Source organism: Lactuca sativa, chromosome 1 (genome assembly GCF_002870075.4).
Source record: "Lactuca sativa cultivar Salinas chromosome 1, Lsat_Salinas_v11, whole genome shotgun sequence".
Classification (NCBI taxonomy): domain Eukaryota; kingdom Viridiplantae; phylum Streptophyta; class Magnoliopsida; order Asterales; family Asteraceae; genus Lactuca; species Lactuca sativa.
This window is the reverse complement of record NC_056623.2, coordinates 135,364,518-135,383,778: the sequence shown is the minus strand read 5'-3', so window position 1 is coordinate 135,383,778 and position 19,261 is coordinate 135,364,518. Positions and strand designations below refer to the sequence as shown.

At 41.2% G+C, this 19,261-nt stretch overlaps 1 protein-coding gene across 1 annotated transcript; it reads right to left on the bottom strand.

Annotated features, from left to right (window-relative positions):
• Positions 1-205: 205 nt before the first annotated feature.
• LOC111895087 (cytosolic sulfotransferase 13) lies at positions 206-1,455 on the bottom strand. The gene has a single exon (XM_023891202.3). It carries the CDS (start codon positions 1,380-1,382, stop codon positions 378-380), a length of 1,005 nt encoding a protein of 334 aa, XP_023746970.1. The 5' UTR covers positions 1,383-1,455; the 3' UTR covers positions 206-377.
• Between the last annotated feature and the right edge of the window lie 17,806 nt (positions 1,456-19,261).

Sequence of the window (19,261 nt, the reverse complement as noted above, 5' to 3'; positions counted from 1 at the left end):
AAAGTGTAGAAAAACATGTAAAGTAGAGGTGCCAAAAAAAACGAAGCGAAAAAACGAAGTTCAGTTCCTGAAATGAAGAAAATAAGGAAAATCTATAGGTAATCGTCTGACACCATACATATCGTCGTCAGCCACCGTCATTAATCTATAAGGTAATCACACCCTCTCATGCATGTACAAAACAAAAAAGCGGGTTATTTGAAAATTATAGTAACTCAATTCATTCATTTATTAAATACAATATCTTTTATACAATAAGATTTATTTAGGCCAATTACTGAAACACACTTAGTACTAAACATTCATTTAAAAAGAGTAGATATGTTATGAACATCAGTATTGCATGCTCATATATAATTATCATCACATGCACCTTCTCAGAAAGAGATATCCAAACCTTGAAATTTTTCCGTCGTAATGTCATCTAAAATCTGGCTCATTTCTTTTGTAAGATAATTGCTCCATCCTCCAACCTTCCCTTCCCTAAAGAAACTGGCATTAGGGATACCCGTAAGGAGATCCCCATTCTTATTGACTTCCTTTAAATTTTCAAAACTACATAGCCTCACGATCTCTTCCACTACACCATTGGCCACTTCCTCCTCCGTGAAAGGGTGGCCCAAGAACTCTGCCAAACGCTTCACTTTACTTGCAGTATCTATTTTCATGTCCTCGTATGTTAAAAATAGAACCTTTGTCGGATCTTCAGAACTAGCCTTATAGTACTCTATCACATGATCCCAGTAAGGCCCATATGGCATAAAACCTTTAGCATACACATCAAGCATCTCACCGATGGTCATTGGGGTACGAGATTTATCTTTCAACTTATTTGCAAAGTGAAACCAAGAGACCAAAACATCCTTGGGGTTCCTACATAGGTAAACTATTCGACAGCTAGAATCAATAATGGATTTAGGTAACGCGTTGTAAGGTATATGGCTAGCCAAGAGACGTGGTGGATTTGCAGGACCTTTAGTAATGATTTCAGTCTCAAGGAAAGGCACACATTTGTGGGGGTTAGAGATGTTTAGAGGGTGATCTGATGGTTTGATGTTTTTGTACTTTGTTCGGTTCACAATAGCAAACACGAGGGCCTTAATCCATGTTGTACCACATTTTGGTTGTGTAATGACGTAGATATCAGTTGAATGAGCTTGAAAACTTTCTTGCACAGCCATCATTGTTTCAATTGAGAATGCATTTTCCGAGGTGTACCAAAATCCTTGATACATGTAAACGTCTTGACCCATCCAGCCTTTTTCTTTAGGAAATTGGCTAAACTTCTCCTTGTATCTATCCAAAAGGATAGCGAAATTATCTTTTTCTTGTTCGTCGTGTTCTGAAGTCAGTGACAGAGAAGAAACATCAGGGATTGACATTGGAAGGATTTGATACGTGGAGTGAAATGAATTTTTATTCCTTAATATATATAAAGACAAAGGGTGCGTTAAAATGAAATCTTATTGCTTAATATATATATAGAAACAAAGGGCGGCCAAATTCTGAAGATATTGGCTTTTTATTTCTCGATAATATGGTAAAAAACGTGGCGCTCGTTGCTATTAAACTGATGATTATTTTATTATGTGAAATTTTCTAGAGCAAATTACATATAGAATTTAGTCCATGTGGTATATAAAAGTTACAATTTTGGTCCAATATTTGTAGTTATCCTAATGTCGTCCTTATATTTCCTTTTAACAGAGAATTTATCGTTGGACAAGTAAAACTATGTAGCCAATTGTTAGATTGTTAATAATAACGTTTTTACTCTTAGAAAAAATTGTTACCTATATTTTAGAGTAAATTATAGTTTTGATCCTTGTGATCTTCTGATACAGGTGATGTTTTTATTTTGAGTAGTCTACATGTTCTCATTTTCATAAACAGGCTGTTAAGTCATTGCAAGATGATCGTTTACCCTAAAAAATGATGTAGAAATATAAAGTAAACTACAGGGACTAAACTAGCAGACCATCTAAAGCTCATTAAGAATTATAATTTTCCTATGGTTTTTCCTCATATCTATATTTTGTCGTAGCCGACTTTGAAGAATATTCGCCAAATGATACATCAAACATACGAATGAGTTATTGTAATTTCAAACTTTGCGTCTGTGAAGTTTGGCAACAATAAAAATATGTATATAATGTATTTAAAAATAAATTATAGAAACGGTCCCTGTGGAAAGGAATATATAGTCAATGTTTTGAGAAATTTATGCCGAACCTCGGATTCAAAATTAAGCACATTTTGTACTTTTGGCACAATCCGTACATGCTTGTTGGTAAGAAAACAAAATGTGTAGAGACAAAATTTCACCATATTGAATTCGTACCGGTTGCTCCTCTAACAAGAAATGTCTTGATCATATCCACGCTCGCTAATTTGGATTTTTCTCTACTCAACATATCTAACCATTTAGGCAAAGTACTTGGCGGATACCATCTTCAAAATAACCAGAGTCATAGTTTCGATAGTATCAACATTTGAGTAAAACCGTAACATTGAATTACATGCAAAGCTACTAACAACAATAGAAAGAAATCAAGTTCCAAATTTATATGTCGGTATATAAATAAGAAGATGACTAACATAAAACACACACACATTGATGCGTTTTTGTTTTCAGGGCGATGGCCACTAGGATGACGGTGATTTTTGTTCAAACCCAAAATTCGATCTCAAATCCAATTGCTCATAACCTAATATTAATTTTAAACGTGAATCAAAGCTCATGGAGTTCTTCAAGCTCCATGGAAGAAGTTACGAACGGACCAAATCTCATTAATTAAAACCGACCAAAACACCAAACAATCATAGATCTAATGATGAAACACAATAAATTAAGGATTTTTGCAACTCACAAAGGTCCAAAGGGTAGATGAAAGATGATCTTTTCAGTTGCAAAACTTCAAAAATGCAATTGATGATGTTAGTTTCATTAGCATGGCCAGAGAACTCTGGCGCGCCAACCGACACTCCCCTGCTTGCCTTGTGTCTTGTGTCTTCTGGCGCTATCTTGTCAGCCTTACCCGGTGCTCCTTTTCCAGCCCTGTCTAGCGCTATCTTGACATCCTTTCCCGGTGCGCGCCCGCCATCCTTACTTAGTGCGCGCCCGCCAGCCTTGCTTGGTGCACACCTGCCAGCCTTGCTTGGTATGTGCCCGCCAGCCTTGCCTGGTGCGTGCCTGCCATCCTTGTCTAGCGCCTGCCTGCCATCCCTGCTGGCACATGCATCTCGGCCGCCCCTGATGTCCCCAGGCAGCCTTGCCCAACTCTATGCTAGTTGGGCTTGAATTGGGTTAGCCCAAGGCCTGACCTAATTCCCTTGACCTAACTATTCCCTATAAAGAGAATAGTCCCTCCTCTATGGAGGGGAAATTCCCTTACACTCTCTTCCAATACGTTGCACATCAAGGCACTATCCTATGGCGTGCCCATACACTCCCCATCATACGAAGATGGTTCTCTCCAACTAGGAAGAACCATCTCATCTGTACCAAACGATCTAACTTGACCGTCGGAGCCTGCTCTGAGGGAACAATCATTAGGGTGGTTCTAACGATTTTGCTTTGTGTTCCAAGATCCCATATGAACCAACAGTTAAGAAGACAATTCAGAGATTTGAGTTGCATCATTTGGGGTCATCCTACACTTGAACGTGTAGCCATCGTCTTGAAAAGTCTCAAACTCACTCCCGCCCTGATTTCAGATCTATTGCAATTTCTTTTCAGGTTTGCACAAATCTTTTCATTCCTATCCGTTTAGCTCTCGTGAAGATCTATCCACATTTGCTTCACCATCTCTCAGCTCTCCCGATCTGATGCATTTTTTCGTTCAAATATCTCGATCTGATGCGTTTTTTCGTTCAGATCTCTTGATTTGATGTGTTTTTCATTCAGATCTCCACCTTTGCTTTCATTTTTTCGCTCAGATGTATAGACCTGCTCTGTTTTTTGCTTATCCAAAACAATTTTGAAGTTTGCAAAGATCTTCTCATATCTGCTCTGTTCATATTTTGGTATGTTCTTCAACAACTTGAGGAGAAAAATAAATTTTTAGAAACTTTTAACCGCTTATCAGTTCATATTACCAGAAAAACCGTTTTGATAAAACTGCAAAATTGGTCCCTATGGTTTCGCAAAAACTGTGGATAGGGTCCAAAAAGTTTATGACTAGCATGAAACGTCCAAAATCAAGAAATTTCCATGATTTTCATCCTAGAAAACTTGAAAAATACTGTTTTCCCCTTTTAAGTTCTTTTTTTTATATTTTTCATATTTATTTGGAAACTCTATAAATAAAAAATAAAAAGCAAAAGCATTGACCCCACTACCCCACTAATGTCGTACCCCCTTATTTCTCTCTCTCTCTCTCTCTCTCTCTCTCTCTCTCTCTCTATAACTTAGCCCATATGCTTATTCAGTCTTCATCTTCAAAAATGTCTCTGATGAGACCAATCCATCTTCCGCCTCAAGCCAAGCCTCCGTCGGAGACATAAATTCAATATCGCGTTCCAACTTATTCATCAAATCGACACCCGAATTCATCTACAACTCTTTTTATGACAGACATAGTAGCCACTCTACGGGGTTGCTTACACCTAATTTTACCCTTGGTGGTGTACCATGCTTCTGCTAGATACAGAGTCACCTGAGTTGTCTTCCCGGAACCCATTTCTTTGATCACCATAAGAACCTAGCTGTCGTGTACAACTTGGAGTTATTTTTTTTAGTTTGTAGATTGTTTGATTTTGTCTATGTTCTTGGAGGGAAAGTTTTGACATTTGACTAAAATTCAAGGCTTTAATGTCATTGGAACGAAGGAGGTGGAAGAGGAGCTTCATCTGGGAAGTCTGTTAGGTCCGATGACGGGGCTTTAGGGTTTTCAGAAGCGGTCATCGGGGTAACTATGGTTTAGGGTTTGATACTCCTAAGTGTTCTTGTTGTTTTTATTTTTATTTCAAAATGGTTTTGATGATGAATGAAGATGAAGGATTGAATATGATGATTTATGTTATTTATTTAAAGAGGAGGCCTTGAGATGTTAGTTGAATTCTAATGGAGATTCCAGTTCTGTTTTGTCTTTTCCTTTAGATCAATGATCAAAACCCATATAGGCTTAGTTAGGTTTTTTGTCCAGTTGGGTTTTATGTTCATATGTATGTGTGTAAGTTTTAATTTGCAGGTGACGAGTGATGAGAAAGATGGGAAATACAGTCAAAGAGAAAGTGAGGGAGAATGTGGGGTACGGTGGAGACTGGAGAGGGGTAGGGCGGGGTGGGATTTTCTTTTTATTTTTTTATAATTGATTAAATAATAAAATAAATAAATAAAATGTAAAAAATAAATGATAACGGTAAAATATTCTTTTTAAATTTGTTAGCGACCAAATTCACAGAACATTTCTAAATTTAGGACAAAATTCACGGGACTTGAAAAACATTTGCAACATTTGCAAGGGACTTGAAAAGTTTGCACTGCTGACTAGTCACTCTAATTTTTCCAACAGTGGGCATAAAATTATAACCTCCTACTCGGTGTTGGTTGTGAGCTGCGTCCTCCCCCCCCCCCCCCCCCCCCAAACGACTAGGATATGCGCTAGTTTCCTCGATAGAGAGTTTTCTAAACTTGTCATTCCCCACACAACATTGGTTGCGGGTCTCACCCCCTCGTTAGGGCGTGTGAGGTTTCCTCCATGAAATTTCTATGACTGACTTCCAATTGTCATTGGTATGCAGGAACTAATGATAAAGTGCATTGCATATATTTAATGACTTCGCAGCTCGAAACAACAATTGTGTCGAATAAAAATCTTGGAAACATTGTCGCATGGAATGGTTAGGCCTCTTAGCTACCTAGGCCTGACATCATTGTCGAACAACACCCCCTTAAGCATCCTAGCTCTACACTTCCCAAGCCTAGATCTTCATGATCACAATGACAACTACGTTGCATCAGAGCCAACAAATCACACTCTTGCCAAGGAAGGATCATTAAGCCAGCTCATAACCCATAGGGCTTTGAATAATTAAATTCATACCCTTATCCTCTAGATCAACAGATTTTCAACCCTTTTACCCGACCCTTTTACAATATTAAGATTATATGATAATTATGCATTACAACACATCTAAAATGAATCACTACAACAAGACCAAATTCATTCCCAAACAAGCTTCAATTATAGCTTTATAAAGAACGTTTCCAAAACAAAACAAATGTCTACTATTGCAAATATGCATGGGAAAATGGAGCACAATTGGAGTAGGATTCAATAACACATGATTTCAGTAAGGCACGATTTCAATAAATCTACCAATTTTAAGTCATGGTTTTGGCACCATAACACAAGATTTATGTAACTAGTATGTGACATCCTCTAATTTTCAGAACAGATTAAAATTTTTCTTTACCCTTTAAAAAATCAATTATTTATATTTGTGGAAAAACCCAGTACAAAATATCATTTTTATTACAAATTTTTATTTTTAAAATGTTAAATTCCTAAGGATGTCATAATCAATACATATGTAACATCCATAAAATTCGAGCCAATTTAAAACTTTTTAAACGATTTAAAACCATTAAATTATTAAAATTTGTTTTCAAAATAGTTTAAACATTAGAGTTCCAAGAAATCATAATCATAAATCGATGAAGTATATGGTCACGCCTTCACCTTCCAGTAGCCATCCTCTGAACCAAAAACAATAAACTAATATTGTAAGCCCGAAAGCCTAGTAAGTTACCCCCAAAATACCAATGCAATACAGGTAACCATATCATATAACATATAATTAACACAACAACGATGCATCATGAGTCTACAGTGTGACTGGTCCGCCCGCACCGGCCCTTCAGTCCACCTGGTCCACTCTCTGAGTCTATAATATGACTGGACTGCCCGCACCGGGCCTTCAGTCTATCTGGCCCACTCTCCGAGCCTCGGCGCGTCTGGACCGCCCTCTCGGGCCTTCAGCCAATCCAGACCGCTTTATGGGCCTTCGACATGACTAGATGCCCTCCTCGGCCTACAGTCTATCCGGTAAGCCCGGGGTATGTTCTCTTATAGCAGCAAGCAGGACCGCCTCAACCCAAACCCCAATCAAACAATCATGTGCACATATAACATATAATCACATAACAGTCCATAGACAACAAACCGATCTAACATATCATATAACATAGCAATATCCTAACGAGGATACCAACCTAACCGGTCACTAACATAGCATCATCCTATATACCAGGATACCGACCTAAACCAGGTCACTAACATAGCATCATCCTATATATCAGGATACCGACCTAAACAGAGTCACTAACATAATACCATCCTAACTACCGAGATGTAGATCTAGCAGATCAATAAACATATCAAACAAAACCAGCATACAAATCCGATAATGGGTCGGCCTTGGTGCCTTAGACCCTGTTGATATAGTGAGGATAACTCACCTCATAAGTAGCTCGGAAGGTAGTATCAAACTCTTCCAGATGTTGCTCTAACTCCAACACCTATATTCACCAATGCCCATCTGCTATCAAAATCCAATTTACCAAAATACCCTTAGAAGTCCAATATTCTTCCCTTGGTCAAAGTCAAAGTCAACTGATAAATTCAACAGTCCATGTGGACGTCAACTCATCGAGTACAACCAACCTTTCGCCAAGTTCCTTGCATAACTCGCCAACTCGTCGAGTCACATGAGCGACTCATCGAGTTCCTAATGTCAGTGGCGGTAAACCTCTTTCCAACTCTTCGAGTTTCCATATACAACTCGTCGGGTTCATACGTGTCCAAAGGTTGGGAAAACCCTATCCGACTCGCCGAGTCACTTGACTGACTTGCCGAGCCCAAGAAAATCTTCATCAGACTCGCCGAGTCATTCATCCGACTCATCGAGCCTACAACTATCTTCATCGGACTAGCCGAGTTGTCCTCTTACTCCTCAAGTTCATGCAGTCCTTGATCCATTCAGAGGCTTTTTAAGCCATGATAAGGCTCCATGTTGTAGATCCAGTCCCCTAAGGCATGTTTATAACGTAAAGTTGCAAACTTTACATGCATGCAAGGTGCTAATGACCTAAATCAAGCTAAAGAAGAGGTTCTAGGCCAAGGAGCTTCACCAACATGCTAAAGACTAAGACGTTATGATGATAAGAGCCAAGATGAGCCTAGATCTGAAGTTGTAACTTCAGATCTTGGTTCATCACTCGAAATGCAACACCAATTGCCCAAAATGCCCCGAAACTCAAATATAAAAGGGATCTAGCTAGAAGAAGCTCAAGGTGGAGACATGATACTTCAAAATGATGATAAACTGAGGTAAACTTCAAATCTACAATTGTTCCTTGCTCAAAGCTTCTTGATCTTCAAGCCTTTCCTCACCAAGGTCCACCTTTCAAGCTTAAACATACAAGTATGGTGAGAAAATGGAGATTTAGGGTTTCTAGACTTATAGGGGCTACATGGGAAAGCTAAAGGGGGGGGGGGGGGGGGAAAGGAACCTGAAAAACCCCAGAATTCAGGGTTTCCTCTGCCAGCTCCAACTCATCGAGTCCCTTGTTGGACTCGGCGAGTAGGTCACTTAAACACGCAGACCAACCCGGTGATACTCAGTGAGTCAGGCAACTGACTCGTCGAGTAGACCTTGAAATGATGAGAAATTATACTCACAATTGATACACGGAAATCGGGTCGTTACAATTCTCCCCCCACTTGAACTAGACTTCGTCGTCTAAGTCTGCTGCTGTGAACGACCTTGGGTTGTGCTCCCGCATCTCTGCCTCCGGCTCCTAGGTCCACTCGGATCCTCATTGGGGCTCCTACTGTATATTTTTCAAAGGTACCTCCTTGTTCCGCAGAAACTTCACCCTTTTCTGTCCAGAATGGCCACAGGCCTCACAACATAACAAAGGTGCTCACCGACCTAAATGTCATCCAACGTTACTACCGCCTCCTGATCCTTGATGCACTTTTGCAACTGCGAAACGTGAAAGATGATGTGAAACCCAACCGAACCTTTTAAAAAGGTCTATCCTACAATCCACTATGCCGACTGACAAAATCCCGATGATCCAACGTATGGGAAACCCAACTTTCCCTCTTCCTGAGGCGAACCCTTTTGTGCTCACAGGACAATTTTCCCTCAACATCATTCAAAAATCAATCAACTGAAACACGAACACTCATGCCTGGCCCAATCAGCCTCGGGTTGGAATACCAGGCATGCCTACGACGGGTCCAATCATCCCTCAGATGGAATAGCAACATCCTAACGAGGATACCAACCTAACCGGTCACTAACATAGCATCATCATATATACCAGGATACCGACCTAAACCAGGTCACTAACATAGCATCATCCTATATATCAGGATACCGACCTAAACCAGGTCACTAACATAATACCATCCTAACTACCAGGATGTAGATCTAGCAGATCAATAAACATATCAAACAAAACCAGCATACAAATCCGATAATGGGTCGACCTTGGTGCCTTATACCCTGTTGATATAGCAAGGATAACTCTCCTCACAAGTAGCTCGGAAGGTAGTATCAAACTTTTCCAGATGTTGCTCTAACTCCAACACCTATATTCACTAATGCCCATCTCCTATCAAAATCCAATTTACCAAAATACCCTTAGAAGTCCAATATTCTTCCCTTGGTCAAAGTCAAAGTCAACTGCTAAATTCAACAGTCCATGTTGACGTCAACTCATCGAGTACAACCAACCTTTTGCCAAGTTCCTTGCATAACTCGCCAACTCGCCGAGTCACATGAGCGACTAATCGACTTCCTAATGTCAGTGGCAGTAAACCCCTTTTCAAATCTTCGAGTTTCCATATACAACTCGTCGGGTTCATACGTGTCCAAAGGTTGGGAAAACCCTATCCGACTCGCCGAGTCACTTGACTGACTTGCCGAGCCCAAGGCAATCTTCATCAGACTCGCCGAGTCATTCATCCGACTCATCGAGCCTACAACTATCTTCATCGGACTAGCCGAGTTGTCCTGATACTCCTCAAGTTCATGCAGTCCTTGATCCATACAAAGGATTTTTAAGCCATGATAAGGCTCCATGTTGTAGATCCAGTCCCCCAAGGCATGTTTATAACGTAAAGTTGCAAACTTTACATGCAAGCAAGGTGCTAATGACCTAAATCAAGCTAAAGAAGAGGTTCTAGGCCAAGGAGCTTCACCAACATGCTAAAGACTGAGACTTTATGATGATAAGAGCCAAGATGAGCCTAGATCTGAAGTTGTAACTTCAGATCTTGGTTTATCACTCAAAATGCAACACCAATTGCCCAAAATGCCCCGAAACTCAAATATAAAAGGGATCTAGCTGGAAGAAGGTCAAGGTGGTGACATGATAATTCCAAATGATGATAAACTGAGGTAAACATCAAATCCGCAACTGTTCCTTGCTCAAAGCTTCTTGATCTTCAAGCCTTTCCTCACCAAGATCCACCTTTCAAGCTTAAACATACAAGTATGGTGAGAAAATGGAGATTTAGGGTTTCTGGACTTATAGGGGCTACATGGGAAAGCTAAAGGGGGAGGGGGGGGGGGGGCAAAGGATCCTTTAAATATAGTGAAAAACTCCAGAATTCAGGGTTTCCTCTACCAGGTCCTACTCATCGAGTCCCTTGTTGGACTCGGCGAGTAGGTCACTTAAACACGCAGACCAACCCGGTGTTACTCAGAGAGTCAGGCAACTGACTCGCCGAGTAGACCTTGAAATGATGAGAAATTATAATCACAATTGATCCACGGAAATCGGTTCGTTACAATTCTCCCCCCACTTGAACTAGACTTCGTCGTCTAAGTCTGCTGCGGTGAACGACCTTGGGTAGTGCTCCCGCATCTCTGCCTCCGGCTCCCAAGTCCACTCGGATCCTCATTGGGGCTCCTACTGTATATTTTCCAAAGGTACCTCCTTGTTCTGCAGAAACTTCACCCTTTTCTCTCTAGAATGGCCACAGGCCTCACAACATAACAAAGGTGTTCACCGACCTATATGTCATCCAATGTTACTACCGCCTCCTGATCCTTGATGCACTTTCGCAACTGCGAAACGTGAAAGATGATGTGAAACCCAACCGAACCTTTTAGAAAAGGTCTATCCTACAATCCACTATGCCGACTGACAAAATCCTGGGAAACCCAACTTTTCCTCTTCCTGAGGCGAACCCTTTTGTGCTGACAGGACAATTTTCCCTCAACATCATACAAAAATCAATCAACTGAAACACTAACACTCATGCCTGGCCCAATCAGCCTCGGGCTGGAATACCAGGCATGCCTACGATGGGTCCAATCATCCCTAGGATGGAATAGCAACATCCTAACGAGGATACCAACCTAACCAGTCACTAACATAGCATCATCATATATACCAGGATACCGACCTAAACCAGGTCACTAACATAGTATCATCCTATATATCAGGATACCGACCTAAGCCAGGTCACTAACATAATACCATCCTAACTACCAGGATGTAGGTCTAGCAGATCAATAAACATATCAAACAAAACTAGCATACAAATCTGATAAAGGGTCGGCCTTGGTGCCTTAGACCCTGTTGATATAGTGAGGATAACTCACCTCGCAAGTAGCTCTGAAGGTAGTGTCAAACTCTCCTAGATGTTACTCCAACTCCAACACATATATTCACCAATGCCCCTTTGCTATCGAAATCCAATTACCAAAATACCCTCAAAAGTCTAATAGTCAACCGTTGGTTATAGTCAAAGTCAACAGTCCATGTTGACCTCAACTCGTCGAGTACAACCAACCTTTCGCCGAGTTCCTTGCATAAATTGCTGACTCACCGAGTCACATGACCGACTCGTCGAGTTCCTAGTGTCAGTGGCAGTAAACCCCTTGGTCAAATCTTCGACTATCCATATACAACTCTTGAGGTTCATACGTGTCCAAAGGTTGGGAAAACCCTAGCCGACTCGCCGAGTCACTTGATTGATTCCCCGAGCGCAAGGCAATCTTCATCCGACTCGCTGAGTCATTCATCCTACTCGTCGAGCCTACAACTATCTTCATTGGAATCGCCGAGTTGTCCCAATACTCCTCAAGTCCATGTTGTCCTTCATCCATACAGAGGCTTTTTAAGCCATGCTAAGGCTCCATATTGTAGATCCAGTCCACCAAGGCATGTTTATCACGTAAAGTCACAAAATTTACATGCATGCAAGGTGCTAATGACCTAAATCAAGCTAAAGAAGAGGTTCTATGCCAAACAGCTTCAAAAACATGCTAAAGACTGAGACTTTATGATGATAAGAGCCAAGATAAGCCTAGATCTGAAGTTGTAACTTCAGATCTTGGTTCATCACTCGAAATGCAACACCAATTGCCCAAGATGGCCCCGAAACTCAAATAGAAAAGGGATCTAGCTAGAAGAAGCTCAAGGTGGTGACTTGGTACTTCCAAATGATGATAAACTTAGGTAGACTTCAGCTCCCCAACTGTTCCTTGCTCAAATCTTTTTGATCTTCAAGCCCTTCCTCACTAAGATCCACCTTTCAAGCTTAAACATACAAGTATGGACAGAAAATGGAGATTTATGGTTTCTGGACTTATAAGGGCTACAAGGGAAAGCTAGGGGGCAAAGGATCCTTTAAATAGGGTGAAAACCAGCGGACCTACCTACTGCTACTCGGCGAGTCAAGCAACCGTCTCGTCGAGTAAACCTTGAAATGATGAGAAATTATAACCACAATTGATACACGGAAATCGGGGCGTTACAATTCTCCCCTTCTTGAACTAGACGTCGTCCTCGAAGTCTACTGCGGTGAACGACCTTGGGTAGTGCTCCAGCATCTCTTCCTCCGGCTCCCAGGTCCACTTGGACCCTCATTGGGGCTCCTATTGTATCTTTTCCAAAGGTACCTCCTTGTTCCGTAGAACATTCACCCTTTTATCTTTAGAATGGCCACATGCCTCACAACATAACAAAGGTGCTCATCGACCTAAATGTGATCCGACGTTACTACCGCCTCCTGATCCCTGATGCACTTTCGCAACTGCGAAACGTGAAATATGATGTGAAACCCATCCGAACGTTTTAAAAGGGTCTATCCTACAAGCCACTATGCCAACTAACAAAATCATGAGGCAAACCCTTTGTGCCGACATGACAATTTTCCCTCAACATCATACAAAAATCAATCCACTGAAACACAAACACTCATGTCTGGCCCAATCAGCCTCAGGCTGGAATACCAGGCATGCCTACGACGGATCCAATTATCCATAAGATGGAACAGCAACATCCTAACGAGGATACCAACCTAACCGATCATTAACATAGAATCATCCTATACACCATAAACTAGGTCACTAACACGGCATGATCCAATATATCAGGATACCGACCTAAACCAGGTCACTTACATAATACCATCCTAACTACCAGTATGCCGATATAGCAAATCAATAAACATATCAAACAAAACCATCATACAAATCCGATAAAGGGTCCGCCTTGGTGCCTTAGACCCTGTTAATATAGTGAGGATAACTCACCTCGCAAGTAGCTCGGAAGGTAGTGTCAAACTCTTCTAGATGTTGGTCCAAGTCCAACACCTATATTCACCAATGCCCCTTTGCTATCAAAATCCAATTTACCAAAATACCCTCATAAGTCCAATAGTCAACCCTTTGTCAAAGTCAAAGTCAACTACCAAAGTCAACAGTCCATGTTGACCTCAACTCGTCGAGTACAACCAACCTTTCGCCGAGTTCCTTGCATAACTCGCCAACTCGCCGAGTCACATGAGCGACTCGTCGAGTTTCTAGTGTCAGTGGCAGTAAACCCCTTGGCCAAATCTTCGAGTTTCCATATACAACTCTTCGGGTTCATACATGTCCAAAGGTTGGAAAAACCCTAGCCAACTCGCCGAGTCACTTGATTGATTCCCCGAGCACAAGGCAATCTTCATCAGACTCGTCGAGTCGTTCATCCTACTCGTCGAGCCTACAACTATCTTCATCGGACTCGCCGAGTTGTCCCGATACTCCTCAAGTCCATGTTGTCCTTCATCCATACAAAGGCTTTTTAAGCCGTGCTAAGGCTCCATATTATAGATCCAGTCCCCCAAGGCATGTTTATCATGTAAAGTCACAAACTTTACATGCATGCAAGGTGCTAATGACCTAAATCAAGCTAAAGAAGAGGTTCTAGGCCAAAGAGCTTCACCAACATGCTAAAGACTGAGACATTATGATGATAAGAGCCAAGGTGAGCCTAGATCTGAAGTTGTAACTTCAGATCTTGGTTCATCACTCGAAATGCAACACCAATTACCCAAGATGGCCCCAAAACTCAAATATAAAAGGGATCTAGCTAGAAGAAGCTCAAGTTGGTGACTTGATACCTCCAAATGATGATAAACTGAGGTAGACTTCAAATCCCCAACTGTTCCTTGCTCAAATCTTTTTGATCATCAAGCCCTTCCTCACTAAGATCCACCTTTCAAGCTTAAACATACAAGTATGGAGAGAAAATGGAGATTTAGGGTTTCTAGACTTATAGGGGTTGCAAGGGAAAGTTAAGGGGGGGGGGGTGGGGGGCAAAGGATCCTTTAAATAGGGTGAAAAACCCCAAAATTTAGGGTTTCATCTGCCAGCTTCTACTCATCGAGTCCCTTCTTGGACTCGGCGAGTAGGTCACTTAAACACGCGGACTGTGACAACCCGAAGTTTAACCCGTTGCTGTGTAATCGTTTCCGTTAATGAGGATTATTTTTATTTAAAAATTTTCCGTTATCTTTTGATCAATTTAATTTTATTTTGACTTCTAGTGTCGGAAAACATTAGAAAAATGTTAAAATATTCATTTAGAAAAATTCTAGTTCCGACCAAGTTGAGTTAAGGCAAAATTTATCGGGTACGACCAAAAGCTTTGTGTAACGTCAGTATCAGGTAGAATTCTCTCCGCCACCACCTCCTCCCCAATTTGATCTTGTAATGTTCCAGGTGGCTGTTACTGCCGCGGTGGCAGCTGGTATGTCTCAAAGGAACTCCGGTGGTTCCGGAGGTTCGGGAGGTGGTACCCAAACCCAAAACCAAGATGACAGTCAGGGGCACCGAAAGTAGAGTTCCTATAAAGATTTCATGAACGCGAAACCCATATCCTTTGATGGCACTGGAGGTGTCATTTCCCTCACCCGATGGTTCGATAAAATCAAATCAATCTTTGAGATATGTGTCTGTTCGGAATCTGAAAAAGTAAAGTTTGCCGCCTGCACCTTCCTTGACAAAGCCCTGACTTGGTGGAACGGCTGAGTCAAATCCCTAACTTTACCTGTAGCCAACGCCATGGGTTGGGAAGCCATGAAGGAAATTCTGCTGGCTGAGTACTGCCCTCGGGTCGAAATGCAGAAATTAGAACACGAACTATGGAACCTGAAGATGAAGGGTTCCGATATCGTCGCTTACACTTCCAGGATCGATGACTTGGCGCTACTCTGCCCGGGAATGGTTACCCCGGAGAGTAAGAAGACAGAGAGATTCATCTGGGGGCTGACCCATCCAACAAAAGGAAATGTCTTAGCTGCGAGGCCGGATACATACGACAACGCCAAATGCTTGGCACGAACCTTAATCGACCATAGTGATTACTTTGAGGAGACAACTATCACTCCTGAGCCGACAGAGAGGAGTGTCGAGAAAAGAAAAATTGGGAAGAAGAAAAGTCAGACATCATAGGAGTCTTCGAAGAGGCAGCAAACTGTGGCAGTTCACGCTGCTACTACTCCCGCAGCTGTTTCTGTTGTTGGATCCTCAGCTCGAAAACCTACCAGTAGGTATGCTGGAACCCTCCCTAATTGCGACAAGTGCAACTATCATCACCTCACTTCCATCCCATGTCTAGAGGTGTTTTGCAACAGTTGTGGCAAAAAGGGTCACACTGTGAAAAACAGCAAGACACCAACTCAATCAACCAATCAAGCTTCCAGAGCGGGCATTGGTCAGGCCTGCTATAGTTGTAGAGAAGTTGGGCATTTTAAGCGAAACTGCCCCAACGCAGCAACGACTGACAACACCGGAAGAATTCTAGCAATAGGATGAGAGGAGACAGTCACTGATCCCACCGTCGCCCCAGGTATATTCCTCCACAATAGATCTTATGCCCGTGATCCTTTTCGATTCTAGTTCTAAAAGAAAATTGCTAACTATCCATTCAAACACTTTTCTAAACTTAATCCTTCGTTAGTAACTGAAACATGTACCTTCAAGATGACTAACCAGTGAGAAAGAGAATGTTAACGTCATATCCATAGGTTGTATCCTTAATTCGAACGATTATTCTTTTCCATTCGATTAAATGGCAAACTTTTCATGAAAAGTGTTGATGCGATCATTGGCATGGAATGACCGAGTCTCTTTTATACTGATATTCTTGGTTTCGAAATGGTCGTTTGTGTAAATCTTTCCTCCGACCCGACTCTCATGATCTTCGGCATCAAACCTAAATCAAACTATCGCATCAATTCGTGCATCAAGGCTTAAAAAAATTCCCGAAAGGAGTGCCACGCATTCCTCGTCCGTGTGATCATCGGGAAACAGGAAGTCTGCAGCTCTTTCCCCGATGTCTTTCCTGAAGATTTCCCGAGAATTCCTTCCAAACGTCTAATCAAGTCTCGCATCGACCTAATCCTTGGAAATACCTCGTAACCAAACCTCCGTGAGGATGATGTGTTCGAGACAACGACCAGGGCTTGTTTTGGTCACTACGAGTTAGTAGTGGTGCCCTTTGGTCAAATCATTTTCCCTGGTCATGTAGTAAGCAAAGTAGTCATACCCGTGGACCTTTCCAAAAATTATGACGATAGGAAATTAGTCGGCATCAGAGATACCCATAGAAACCCGTCAATTCCTTGGTCCTGTCGACTATTATCACAAACCTACCCATATATTCCTTTTAGAAGCATCAGAACCTTAGCTACTCTGCCACATGAAGATGTACCTTTTTGTTGGAGCTTATGTCCTGTTGAAGGTCTTATCCCAGAATGGCATGATATGCTTTGGGAAGTGCGGAAAACTTCACCTGTGATACATCGGACTTCTCAAAATCCCCGTCAAAATCGGAACCGTAAACTACAAACTTCGACTCTCTCAAAGAATTGGTAGTATCCATCCAGTCTTCCACGTCTCAAATCTTTAGAAACGCCTGCTCGACGAAACTCTGGTAATCCCTCTGATGATGTCGAAATCAACAAAAGAATGAACCCCCATGGAAGAACAAACTGAGATCATGAATCTAGAGATCAAACATACGAAACAAAGCCACATCCCGATAGTGAGGGTTCGCTGGAATGTAAAGCGGAGACCCGATTCCACTTGAGAGTGTGAAGGCCCAAAGTAGTAGATTCATCCACACCTCTTTTCAAATTCATGAATTGTATTCTTAATTCTGAATTTCGGGACGAAGTTCCCTCTAACGGGGGGGATAATGTGACAACCCGAAGTTTAACTCGTTGCTGTAACCGTTTCCGTTAACAAGGATTATTTTTATTTAAAAATTTTCCGTTATCTTTTGATCAATTTAATTTTATTTTGACTTCTAGTGTCAAAAAACATTAGAAAAATGTTAAAATATTCATTTAGACAAATTTTAGTTCCGACCAAGTTGAGTTACGGCAAAATTTATCGGGTACGACCAAAAGCTTCGTGTAACGTCAGTATCGGGTAGAATTCTACCGGGCCATAAACTGAACCCTTATATAAGGGATAGAGTGAAATCATTTTGAAGCTTTTTCTATCTGTCTAAACACTTTTTCTTACTACTTTCTCTCTAAACTCGAGTTTGATCCCAAAAACCCCCTTCCAAGCTTCAATTTGGTAAGCAATCTATCTTCACCTGTAGTTTAACTTGATTTACAAACAAATTCATGTTTGAATCACCAAAAACATCAAGAACATGTGTTTATGGTCTAAGAGTCCTCCCAAAACGGTAAACACCCCTAATGAGGGTTTTGAAGCTCCAAAACCCCTCCAAACCACTTCTAGTGCTTAGATTCGACTTAGAAACTTGCATGCATGAGCTTAGGACCCCAAAATCATGTCATTTGAAGTATGGACATGATTTTACAGCCCAAGAACATGCTTGGACCGTAAACCCTCATTCATGGACCATAAACTCCTTTTAAAGTGTCAAAAAGCCCCTAAACACCTCCAAATGCTTCCATGCGAGTGTAGAACTTTATAATCCTTCATGTGATGCATCAAATCATATGTAAATGGGTCAAACTTGATTTTATGGCCCAAGAACATTCTTGGACCGTAAACCCATCTTCTTAGACCATAAACACCTCCAAAAGGTGTTTAAGTGCCCCTAACACCTTGTATGTCTTGTATGTTGGACTAGAATCACATGTGATTGACTTATAACCACCAAAACACATGATTTATGGGAAAACATGAGTTTACAGCCATAAACTCATGTGTTTAAGGTAGTAATTTCCCCAAGAACATCTTCATAGACCGTAAACTCTTATCCAAGGTCATTTCGAGTCCCGATCACTTCCTAAGCCATGAAATCAACCCTAGAACCTTCCCGTGTGCATTGTATGGCCATTTAGCAACCAAGAACACCCCCATCATGATTTTACGGCCGTAAACGCATGGGGAATGGGTCAATTGGACCGTAAACTCCCAAAGGAGTTTACTCTTGGGGAGTAAACTCCATATCCAAACCATACTCGTCCATAGATGCTACCCGGGTCACTTCAAACACTTGAAATGAAGTGTTTTCATGAGTAGAAGTGTATATCCTCAACTAATTAGTAGTTAAAAGCCTAATTAGATACAAATGGGTATCTTTTCATATTACATAGAAACCGCGCGCATAATCAACCCCGAACTGACGCTTAGCATCCAAATCGACTCGTTTTCTCGTCTGGTGAGTTCATACCCCTACCCTTTTTCAATTTTTTTTTAATATTTTTAGGGGGAATACAAGCAAAAGTACAAGGATATCTTGTACTTAAATTCATTATTTTATTTGAATGGTTTCACAATCCGTACACTTTAAAGAATTGAAAACATATTAACAAACTGTTTTGCCTTGCAGAGTTGTCTTTCAAAACGATTTAAATTCTTATTATATAGTGTTATACTTTATACTTCACAAATGATTGTTTACAGATTTATAGTTGAAATCATAAATCTTTTGTATTGTCCTTAATAAAACAGCCCCTAGATACGAGTGTGT

Excerpts from the sequence above, each read along its gene's own strand:
- LOC111895087 (XM_023891202.3), bottom strand. The coding sequence starts at position 1,382 with ATGTCAATCCCTGATGTTTCTTCTCTGTCACTGACTTCAGAACACGAC.